This window comes from Pundamilia nyererei, unplaced genomic scaffold (assembly GCF_000239375.1).
Source record: "Pundamilia nyererei isolate P.nyererei 1_Seehausen unplaced genomic scaffold, PunNye1.0 scaffold00098, whole genome shotgun sequence".
Lineage (NCBI taxonomy): Eukaryota > Metazoa > Chordata > Actinopteri > Cichliformes > Cichlidae > Pundamilia > Pundamilia nyererei.
The window spans coordinates 527,365-538,821 of record NW_005187499.1 but is presented as its reverse complement, the minus strand read 5'-3'; the positions used below and the strand labels follow the sequence as shown (position 1 = coordinate 538,821).

Genomic DNA, 11,457 nt, shown 5'->3' with positions numbered 1-11,457 from the left:
TATCAGGGTTCATTTGTTGAGTTTCTTGCCTTCTTAATGGGGTTGAGACCATCAGTTGTGTTGTGCAGAAGTCAGTTTAGTACACAGCTGACAGCACTATTTGACAACTGTTAGAATTCATATCATGGCAAAAAAACAACCAGCTAAGTAAAGAGAAACAACAGTACACCATTAGTTTTAGAACTGAAGGTCAGTCAGTCTGGAAAACTGCTAAAACTACGAATGGGCACAAAAACCATCAAGCGCTATGACAAAACTGGCTCACATGAGGACCGTCCCAGGAAAGGAATAGCAAGAGTCACCTCTGCTGCTGAGGATAAATTCATCCAAGTCACCAGCCAGTGAAGCTAACATCCTCAGATTAGAGCCCAGATAAATGGCACACAGAGCTCCAGTAGCAGGCACATCTCTACATCAACTGTTCAGAGGAGACTGCGCAAATCAGGCCTTTATGATCAGACAGCTGCTAAGAAACCACTATTAAGGAAAAGCAACAAGCAGACGGGATTTGTTTGGGCCAAGAAACACAAGGGATGGGCATTTGACCAGTGGGAATCTGTGCTTTGGTCTGATGAGTCCAAATCTGAGATCATTGGTTCTGCCCACGATACAGAAAAGGTGAATGGATGGTCTCCATGCTGCATGGTTTCCACCGTGAAGCATGGAGGAGGAGGTGTGATGGTGTGGGGGTGCTTTGTTGGGGATTTATTCAAAACTAGACCAGCATGGCTACCACAGCATCCTGTGTTCATTCATAGTTTTTGATGCCTTCAGAGAGGATGTACAATGTAAATAGTCATGAAAAGAAAGAAAAACCATTAAATGAGAACTTTTGACTGGTAGTGTATATCAGCGAGTTTGCTGACTTTGACACAAGAGTTTTCTTAATAAAACTAACAAAATTAAAGATATATTCTCACTTCTGATTTTAACATATTGTAACATGGAGAAAAAACAGCTGCGGCAAACCTAGACTTGTGTAAAATCTGCTGATATTAATCCCTTTTTTCTTCAGGAGATGGAGGTGAGTGCGTCGCGGGACACCGCTGCAGTGAAGACTGTGTGCGTAAGGGCAGGCTGCAACAACCCAGCAGTAGAGAGTGAAGACTGGGACAAAGAATACTGCAGTAATGAATGTGTGGCCACTCACTGCAGGTGTGTAGAGGTGAAAGCTGAAGTTGTTTTGTTTTCAGCAACATGTAGAGAAACTTTCTTTTACATTATATTTTCTGTCTTTCAGAGATGTATTTAGGGCGTGGTGCTCCATAAAGAATCAGAACATGGGAACAGTGAAGTAACACAGCTGCTGCGGTCCATCACATCAACAGACTTCTTCGTTTTCGCAAGGAATGTGTTGATAGCTGTAGGGTGGATGCAGAACTGGTGCGTTAGAGAAATACATTTCACGATTTGTACACGAAACATAGGTCTGACAGTTGTTTTTCAGGACAGCTGGTATTGCTGTAATGGAACAGCCCAGTAGTGTTAACCTTGTTACTAAAGGCATGTATGCAGTGTAGATAAATGTGTAATGATATGAGTATGTGTGCCATTTTTAGTGAGGCACCAAGGGGCCTTACGGCAGCTAGTGTGAGATATGATCAAGACAATAATATTCTCTCTCTTAGTTTCTAGTTGTTTATTACAAGTTGTTGACGATCAAAAGAGGACAAAAACAACTCGTTCGGTGCTCACTGATTTTCTACATCAAGGTTTAAAATCAATGGTTTGGCATTTTTAAGTGTTAATTCCTTTTGTATGAAGAGAGAGAAACTGTAACTGAATGGACTCTTGTTTTGTTAGCAGAGAACGTTTGTATCACTGTAATAACCTGTTTTGTACGGAGGCCTGCCAGACTGATTGTTGCCTTTTTCTTCAAAAATAATCAGACAGTTGTTCAAGAATGCTCAACCTCCATGTTTTGTTAATAAATGAGACAAATTGCTCAAACTTCTGTTTCTGTCCATCTTTTCCCCCAATGCCAGCTTACAAAGGCTTTTTAACTCTCCTGCTTGTAAATTACACACCATGGCTGCAGGGCAGGAGGAAAAGAGGAAGACCTCAGAGGAGCTTCATGGATGTGGTGTGGCAGGTAAGGATGCTAGGGAAAGGGTGAGATGGAGGCAGGTGATCTGCTGTGGCGACCCCTAAAGGGAGCAGGCAAAAATACACGGCTGACTTAGACACACATGCAGTTTTTGGTGCTGTTGCCCTAACTTGACTGTTCTAGCTTGTGTTGGCAAATCTTTAAATGCCAAGTGAATTTATTGACTTTTCACTCTGATCTAATTGTGCCGAGACAAAACTACATTTTGGCTTTCACAGTTATCCTGTCATGGCTTTTATTCAGAAAAGGTTACAGATTCAGGTTGTTCTGAGCTCATTTTCTCAAAAAAGCTGCAAACTCTTCATCGTGCATGTTCAGTCACGTCAAATGTGTCAGCTCACGTTTGACGTGAAGAGAAGGAAAGCTGAGATCGAAACTTATGGATTTCTTGCAGTTGTCTCAGAAGTCATCTATTCTGGTTCTCAGATATGGATCAAACTGCATTTTACAAGTAATCAGTTCAAAGGTTTTAAATCATATTCTTGCAGCTATTTTTGCTTTAATTTAGTGTATTTTTAAATATAGCGATAATCCAGTACTTAAATAAAACTGACGGGGTTAAGGTGCATATTTGTTGCAAAAGTGGCACGATGAATTGTCAGATGTTAAAATTCTTACAATTTGTATATCTGGAAGCTATTCAAGACTTGTAAGAAGGTTTATATTAAAAATAAGTATCTACAACCAGAAAATCAAGTATTTAACACACTTTGCATGTCATATAAAGCTTCACAATATAAAAATAAATTCCTGAGGTGTGATTTGGCTTTGAAGCATCTTCTCTTTGGTTCAGGCCACTGAACTTGAGGCAGTGTGCACACAGTGTTGTCTGAATGTTGGGACAGTGTGCGGTATTATTCAGGAAGCTTTGACAATGGACACTCGGCTGGGTGGATCCACGTGATGAAGCCCCAAACCCAGACACACTGGCTGACTCAGTTCAGCCTTGAATTCATGCAGCTGTGTGACGGTGGAATCTACAGCACTGAATGAGATGCTGCCCTCCTCGAAATTAACCACCACTGCTATTCGGCTGCTCTGCAAGGCACGAGATACAGGAGTTTTGGTTTTGTTATGGCAGGCAAACAGGTTCCCTTTGCCTTTGTGCACAAGACTCCAGGACTCTGTGTTGTTTCCGAAGGCGCTGGTTTCCTTGCACTTTCGTTGGATGCTCTTGTAGGATACAGCAATGTCCCAGTGCCCCTCAGCCTCCACCTCCCAGACATGGACACCAGAGGAGAAGCACTGGGAGGAGAGGACCTGCGGGGCTTCATCGAAACGGCTGTAACTGTTGGGATAATCCAGCTTTGCGTTCACTCTCTCAGCTGTTTTGAGATCAGCAGACACTCCAAGAATGTGATTGACAGTGTTGAGGTCCAACATGAGAGCTCCTGACAAACAGACACACGACTATAAGTACATTTACATACAGTGTTTTGTTGCTACCCCAGTTTTAAAATAATAATAATACATTTTATTTAGAAGTGCCTTTCAAAACACTTTACAGAACAAATAAGACAAAATCAAAGTCTATTAAGACTTTAAAGCAATTACCTTAGCTTTGTAGCTAAAGCTAGCTAACCATTAGGAGGTCACCAGATGACCGACCTGCGCTTTTCCTAATTCTCAATCTTGTTTTCCGTTCAATAAATGTTGCAGTCTTACTTTCAATCACTCAATCTCAATATTCTTGTTTCTCCTAATTCTGCCACACTCACAGTTGTCTCAACACAAGTAATACAGTGCAAATGTAAAAGTGAGGTCAGAGGTCAAATGTGACAGGTGTTGTGATTTTGCACCATATAAGTGAAACTGAATTGAATGACTTTAAATCATTATATGGTACTTTATATATCTTGAGAATACACACCACATTTTAAAACAGTTTCTAAGTTATAACACGTTTTGTCAGTTTTCATCCATTAAATCAGTTGACCCTGAAAACCTCGATGGATGTAAGCCAAACAAATTGTACACCCCTGCAAAGCTTTACCAGAATTCATTCAAAACTTTTCAAGCTATCAAGCTTAACAGACAGAATCACACACACGCAAATGCTACCAAAAAAAATAACCTCATGCCAGTCCTACCTTGATCTTCTGTTTCTTTAGGTCTGTAGCTTTTCATGGAATGATAAACCAAACTTTCTATGGAGGGATACATAAATGTTATTCAGACTTCTGAGTGGAACAGAATTAGAGTTTAGTAATTATAGTTTACAAAAAAGCAGATAAAAGCCCTGCATTACCACACAGACATGAACCTTTTGACTTTAAGAAATACGGTATTCACTATCTTCCCAGGAGATGGATATGAAAGCTGCTGTGTGATACATAAAAAAAGCTCCGAAGAACGTTAGCCTGGCTTAGTATAAAGACTGGAAGCAGGGGTAGCGTCTAGATTAGCACCCAGCAAACAATGCAGGGCTGACAAAGAAAGATTTGCACTGCATAACTCCATCAGTGAAATGGACACTTGAACCCTCCTTACCTGCGATCGTGGAATAGATGTCATGCACGCGGTTCTGTTGCTCGTCCAGCGCTTCTGTCAGCGTCTGGTTCTCCACAGAGAAGTTGTAGGCTGGTTGAAAGAAAGAAAAGGCAGACGTGAGTGAGTTTACACATAGACACAAAAGAAACACAAGAACAAGAGGCTCGGGGTTCTATTACCGTAATAGAGAACTATGAACCAGAGTAAGAGCAGGACTATGGTGACACCGTTGATGGAGTTCATTTTCTGTTTCTGGGTTCAAAGAAAAGGACATTAGCCACAGGAACAAACTGTAAACACCTTGAAATGAGATATTAAGATGTCAGGAAACGGGACTCACGTTATGATGAATGTCTTCTTGCAGTTTTCTTACAGTGTTGCTGGATTCTGTGATTTGATCCATGAGCGTTTTAAAGTGCTGGTCCATGTATTCCTGTCAAATGCACACACAATATTACCTTAAATTGCCTTAACATCTATAAATAGCAATCAGTCTTAGGCTGCGATTCAGATTTTCATTTTGTTTTACTCACATATTAAACAGATATATTTGCAGATATGAAGTTGTTAGTCTCATACATTCATTTTAGCAGTACAGCTGAAATGATCCTACCCCTAACCCTAGACTGGTTGCCCGTGACCAGGTGGATTTTAAGAGGTCAATGAATGAATCAAGATAACCTGATTGTGCAACATTGAGTCCAAGATGGTTATTAAACTCACGGTAAGTTGTCTCCGAAGGACAGTGGAGGTCTCAGTGGCCACGTTAAGCTGCTTGCCCTCCAGTGTGCAAATGCTGCAGATGTAGCGTCTGGATGACTTGCAGTAGTACCTCAGCACCTCATCCTCATGCTGTGGGCACCTCCTCTCTGCGAGGTCGCTCAGCGGTCCCACCAGAGGGTGCCCAGTGAACACTGGCAGCTTCTGGTGGTCCTTGACATGCTCTTTGCACAGCGACACCTCACACTTCGTACATGTCTTGACAGCCAAGATGTTTTTCTCTGGGCAGTAGTCGCAGTACACACATTTTGTCTGCTTTTCCTGGGGAGAAAATGTCAGATATTGACATGAAGAATGATGTATTGCAGTCCCGCAGAGTTGTTTACACTTTTTGAAGACTGCCAAACAGATTTGAGATTTTAAAAAGTGCATCTAGTGGGCACCCTGGTCCTCCTGCTCAGCCTGAAGTCCTCTGCGATGCTGGCCAGCGCGTAGCTCTTCTGCACAGTAACAACCTGACCAAAATGCGCCCTGCAGTCTGGACACTTGAATGGGACGTCTGAGGAGTGATCCATCAGGCCTTCCAGGCATGTCATACACATGCTGTGTCCACAGGGCAGCTGCCGAGGATCCTTGAATATGTCCTGGCACACTGGACACATGAGCATCTCCTCCATCCGGCTTTCCTCTGCATCTTCCATCTCTGAAAATAAAAAATACGAGTGACAGCGAGCGTGGAAAGAGCAAGAAGGAAGGCGTGACATGCAAACTTTTTTCCAGCGTCACACTACTCTGGGTCTAAACACTTCCTGTTGAGTTTGCTTTGAATAAACCATCAACCTCAGCATGAAGGCACTCGAAGATTTAATCCCTACCTCGTTATCCAAAAGGTGTCGGAGGCTTGTCGGGATTATTCGTTTTCTGTCTTCGCTACATACATTGCTAAAAGTGAAAGCACCTCAGTGTTATGTTTCATACTTCCTGGTGGGCGGGGCTTACGTGGACTATTCGTTACGTGTTTCCGGTTGCGTCAACGTAGCCTTATTTTTTAAGTCACACTCTGTTAATGTCGGTGCTAGATTTTAAACTGTCAGTCAAAGATTTCCAGGTACTGTGCGTACTTATCCCTAACTTACCATTGTGTTTTTACACTTTTCAGATAATTAACCCAGTCAAACTAAAAGCGTCAGTCAGTTGTGCTGACTCAGTTAATTACCGACACTTAGAAAAAAAGCACGAACAAGAAAATAAAGAAAATGGTACATTTTACTAACTAAACCCGCTGAATGAACTCAAATAGTGGTCATAGGTAATTTCACGTTATCTCTAACTGATTAATAAAAGGGAGTATATAATACTGAAGGACAGGGTCCTGGTGCTCTCTTTGAAAGCCATGTCCTTCCTCCACTTTGTTCTGCTCGTCCAGTTTTCATGTCAGCGCTTGTCCTCCGCTGTCAGGAAAACTTCAGTTGTTTTCAGAGGAACTCTGTAGAGAACATGCCGGTTAAACACGCAGATAACCTCTCCGAGTAATAACCCTGCGACCTAAAAGTGTCTTATAACTGAGATAAGACGCGGTGGAAAAAGAAATTTCACACTTCTTTTTTTTTCTGAGAAGCCAACTCAGTGACAATAAGTCTGGAAAGGGTTACAAAGCGGTTTCTAATGCTTTGGGACTCCAGTGAATCAGGGTGAGAGACATTATCCACAAATGGAGAAAACTTGGACTCCAAAATTACTCCAAAAACACATCAATGACTTTTCCAGGTGGTCACAAAAAACACAAAAAGAACTGCAAACCTCACTTTCATTGAGCTCCATTCTATTCTATTTATGTACTGCCAAATCACAGGTCACCTTAAGGCACTTTATATTGTAAGACCCTCAGATAATAGAGACCTCAACAATAAAAAATAAAAAATACAACCCTATGAGCAGGCACTTGGCAACAGTGGGAAAGAAAAACTTGAATTTAACAGGAAGAAACCTCCAGCAGATCCAGGCTCAGGGAGGGGGCGACCATGTGTCATGACTGATTGTGGGTGATGAGAGAATTACAGTGTCAGTGCAGGTCAGTGTTCACGATGCAATAATAAGAAACAGACAAGGCAAAAATGGCATCCATTGGAGAGCTCCAAGGAGAAAACCACTGCTGACTGAAAAGAACACAAAGTATCGTCGTACATCTGTCAACAGCAAAAAATTCTGTGGACTGACAAGAGTTTTTGGAAGGTTTAAGTTCCTTCACATCTAGCATAAAACCAGCACAGGAAATCATAAAGATAACATCATCCCAAACATGGTGGTGGTAGTGTGACGGTCTGGGGCTGCTTTGCTGTAATTAATGGAACGATAAATTCTGCTCTCTACCAGGAAAACACATCAACAAAAAAAATGGCCTGTATACCGCTTTTCTAGTCCCTAAAGACCCCAAAGCGCTTTACACAACCTGTCATTCACCCATTCACACACTGGTGATGGCAGCTACATTGTAGCCACAGCCACCCTGGGGGGCACTGACAGAGGCGAGGCTCCTGGACACTGGCACCACCGGGCCCTCTGACCACCACCAGTAGGCAACGGGTGAAGTGTCTTGCCCAAGGACACAACAACCGAGACTGTCCAAGCTGGGGCTTGAACCGGCAACCTTCCGATTACAACGCGAACTCCCAACTTTTGAGCCACGATCGCCCCTAGCAAGTCCACCTCTGAATGACCCAAATATTAAAAAGCATCAGTTTGCAGGCTCTTCATACTCAAAACTCCTCCAATGTGGCTGAATTAAATTAATTATACAAACAAGAGTTCCTTCACTGCCATCTAAAAACCTCATTGCCTGCTATCACAAAGGCTTGATTGCAGTTCTTGCTGCCCAGAGTGGAACAACTAGTTATTAGGTTTATGGGGCAATTAGTTTTTTATAAAGTGGGTTTAAATAGCTGCCTTTCCCAATAATAAATGAAATCAGCATTAAAAGCTGCATTTTGTATTTACATTGGTTTGAATGCTTTGATCTTCACACACAAAATAAACTTAAAAAAAATTTTTTTTTATTGATACAAGAGACAAATGTTCATCAGAAAAAGTTATTAAAAACACTGAAAACAAGATGTTATTCAATGCACATGTAGTTTAAAAAAAACAACCCGTCCCTTAAATGAAGACGAGAGCATATTTGTTACGTTTTAACTTATAAAGTCACCATGAAACATACAGGTCATGGAGAGCAAGAAATCTACAGACGGTGAATAATTGTAACGTGCTACAAAGTCAAAGTCAGTAATAAGTGACATAAGTGTTAATTAAAACAAAAACAAAGACTTGAAAAACAAATCTATAAAAGATAAGAGAGTGTATAAAAGCACATCATTTAACGTGAAATGTTGAGAGGTGGAGAACCGTAGGCTTTCCAATACAGACAACCACCAGATATCTCAGGTCTACCCACTAATGCTGTGTTTCAAGACATTTATAACATCTCCATCTCCAAGGAGCACCAGAGCATTTGTAAGCTGGTTAACTGTGCAGTGGCGGGTAGGTTTCCCTGCAATTTGATTGTGCGTTTCTCAGGAGGTTTAATGCCAAAACATGTGTAGTAGTCGCAGTCTTGCAGCCCCATTAATAACCCACAATCACAAAAACTATGGCATGAACTAAACACACAAATTACAGCAGAAAAAAAAAATCCCCCCCCCAAACATTTTTTTGTTCCACCCCCCCCCCCAAAAATGGCAGTCATTCAGGTCATTGGTCGTCATAGGAGGTGGGCCAGAAGAAAAAAAAAGAAGGCAGCTGAACTTCTTTAAGTTTAGAAAGATGCTTTGGTTTCAAAAACAAGAAGGTGGAGAGCCTCAGGTAAACCATATTGGGGTTATTGGCCCTGGGAGGTGGTTTCACCCTTAATGTCCCACGTCAGCGACTATGGTGTCAATACCCGGGACATCTTCTTGGATGCGAAACGTCTTTCCAAACCTAAAGAAGTCCAGCTGCCTTCTTTTCTCAAGCTCCTAAGATCCAATTACAACCCCAGTTATTTTAGGACAACTCCAAATAAACAATCAACATAAGCAATCTTATGACTTTCACTTCTCTTCTTTAAGTTTCTCGGGACAGCTTCTGTTTATAGTGTCTTCAGTGTGAGGTAGACATCCGTGTGGCTGCTCACAGCTGTTCCTACAGCTTTAAGCCGGCGATCGTTCTGAATGAAGGAACGAAGAGCTCACAGTGGTTCACTTTGTGCTTCTCTAGATTCCTCATGATCCTGAACGTCTTGCCGCACGTGGCACAGCTGAAAGGCTTCTCTCCGGAGTGAAACCTCAAGTGCGCTTTTAGGTTGTCTCGCAGCCGAAAGCTTTTACCGCACTGCGTGCAGGTGTGCGGCCTCTCCCCCGTGTGGAACCTCGAGTGGCGGCGGAGACTCTTTCGCAGGGCGAACGTTTTAGAGCACGCAGAACACGAGTACGGCTTTTCTCCGGTGTGGAAGCGCTTGTGCCGCCGGAGGATCTTCCTCCGGCTGAATGTTTTCCCGCAGATGCTGCAAGAGTATCCATCTCGGGAGCGACTGATGACCGTTTGGAGGCGCCATATGTCATTTGCGCATCTGGTGAAGCAGCACAGGCGATGGCCAGTGTGAAGACCTTGATGACGGCGGAGATCTTTTGGCACAGGCCAACCGTTTTTGAGGTCAACGCTGTGAGCTTTGGCAGCGTCGCCCTGAATGTCTGATTCAGGCAACGTGAGAACATTTACCAGCTGCACTGCGCAGGGACGCAGCAGCTTTGGATCTGGAGATGTGAGTTTCAATTTCATCTGGAGATGGTTCTTTGCTTCCTTCTGAGCGTGGACCCACTCCCACACTCCAGTGTGTGCAGGAGTCGCAGCGCCATCAGATGGGGATGGACTGTAGGCAGTGCCTTTAGCTGTGCTGACACTGGCCTGCTGAGGCTCGGCTTGAGCAGGCTTCTCTGATTGATCAACTTTGGGTGTTGGAGACTCCAGCTTAAGGATCAGCGGGCAAACAAACTTCACCTTCTCCCCAGAAGCAGAGTTGTTCGTGTCAGGCTGAATTACAAGCAGCTTCTGATCAGCTGACGTCTCTGTCTGTGTCTCTGTGGAGACTGAAACAGATCACATGCATCTTTAATGACACTGAACATTTTCACCATCCTTTCATGAAGCTTCCCAAACCCCTTCACTCTCTTACAAAATGTCTCTGTCTCTCAGTGGACACGTGTCCTCACCTTGTTTTTGTATGTTTGTATGTATGTTAAATAATCCCCACAACTGAAGAATTTGACATTATTTGAAACCATAAAATGTAAAAATGCTCACAAAATGCAACAGCGTGACACTGGCACTCAAACTTTGCAGTTTGTGATCTAAGCTCTACCCCGTTCGAATTCTTGCACCATATGAGTGAGTGCACGATGTGCTTCATGGGAGTGTAATGATGGAAGCACAACGTTCTGAAATTTAACAAACTTTAACCACGGTAATTATTAAAGACAGGCTCGTGAGTGACGAGCGGAGCTAGTGTTCTTGCTAATTCATGTAGCTGTGAAGTGAAATGGTCAAGTATCGCTGCTGTTAGCACGACACGGCAGCAACACAACAAAGTGTTTCCAAGTGTTAGCACAGCACACTCTCATGATACACTGTTGTATTACTGTAGGGTCTACCTTACAATATAAAGCACCTTGAGGAGACTGTTGTTGTGATTTGGCGCTGTATAAATAAAATTGAGTCAAACTTTTGTATTGCTACTCTGTGTATAAAAAGCATTTAGCCCAAGCCTACTTGCTCCACCACATTATTAAACTATCGCGTGATGCTAAAAATCGATATTTGCAAGGGGGGGGGGGGAGATATTTGTAATGCCGCATTACAACTTGCGTGCGATACACATCCTGCATCATAGAGGAACACACAGGTTTCTCAATGTTGTGGTTTACTGGTCTGAGGGAGCAAAAAGCCACAGCTTTACTGATGACACTTAACATCAGACAGAAATCCAGGTACTCGTCATAGTATTTACAGTGGGGCAAAAAAAGTATTTAGTCAGCCACCGATTGTGCAAGTTCCCCCACCTAAAATGATGACAGAGGTCAGTAATTTGCACCAGAGGTACACTTCAACTGTGA

The 11,457-nt window shown here is 42.7% G+C and overlaps 3 protein-coding genes across 4 annotated transcripts in view; 1 reads left to right on the top strand and 2 right to left on the bottom strand.

The window, feature by feature from the left end:
* The window catches only part of tox4a (TOX high mobility group box family member 4 a), a 6,531-nt gene extending 4,581 nt beyond the window's left edge, over positions 1–1,950 (top strand). For both annotated transcript variants that reach the window (XM_005740205.2, XM_005740204.2), the window contains exons 8-9: positions 1,016–1,155; positions 1,241–1,950. In XM_005740205.2, the coding sequence (XP_005740262.1) occupies positions 1,016–1,155; positions 1,241–1,298 (198 nt within the window). In that variant the 3' untranslated portion in view covers positions 1,299–1,950. The remainder of the gene's footprint in view (positions 1–1,015; positions 1,156–1,240) is intronic.
* Positions 1,951–2,397: 447 nt separating this feature from the next.
* Positions 2,398–6,316, bottom strand: LOC102214062 (E3 ubiquitin/ISG15 ligase TRIM25-like). Its single transcript, XM_005740203.1, has 8 exons — positions 6,193–6,316; positions 5,761–6,020; positions 5,321–5,638; positions 4,938–5,030; positions 4,777–4,849; positions 4,598–4,687; positions 4,198–4,254; positions 2,398–3,498 (listed from the first exon to the last, which is right to left on the bottom strand). Exons 2-8 carry the CDS (start codon positions 6,016–6,018, stop codon positions 2,966–2,968), a joined length of 1,422 nt encoding a protein of 473 aa, XP_005740260.1. The 5' UTR covers positions 6,019–6,020; positions 6,193–6,316; the 3' UTR covers positions 2,398–2,965.
* Positions 6,317–9,037: 2,721 nt separating this feature from the next.
* The window catches only part of LOC102213774 (zinc finger protein 660), a 5,380-nt gene continuing 2,960 nt past the window's right edge, over positions 9,038–11,457 (bottom strand). The window contains exon 4 of the mRNA XM_005740202.1: positions 9,038–10,434. Coding sequence (XP_005740259.1) covers positions 9,491–10,434 — 944 coding nt within the window. The 3' untranslated portion in view covers positions 9,038–9,490. The remainder of the gene's footprint in view (positions 10,435–11,457) is intronic.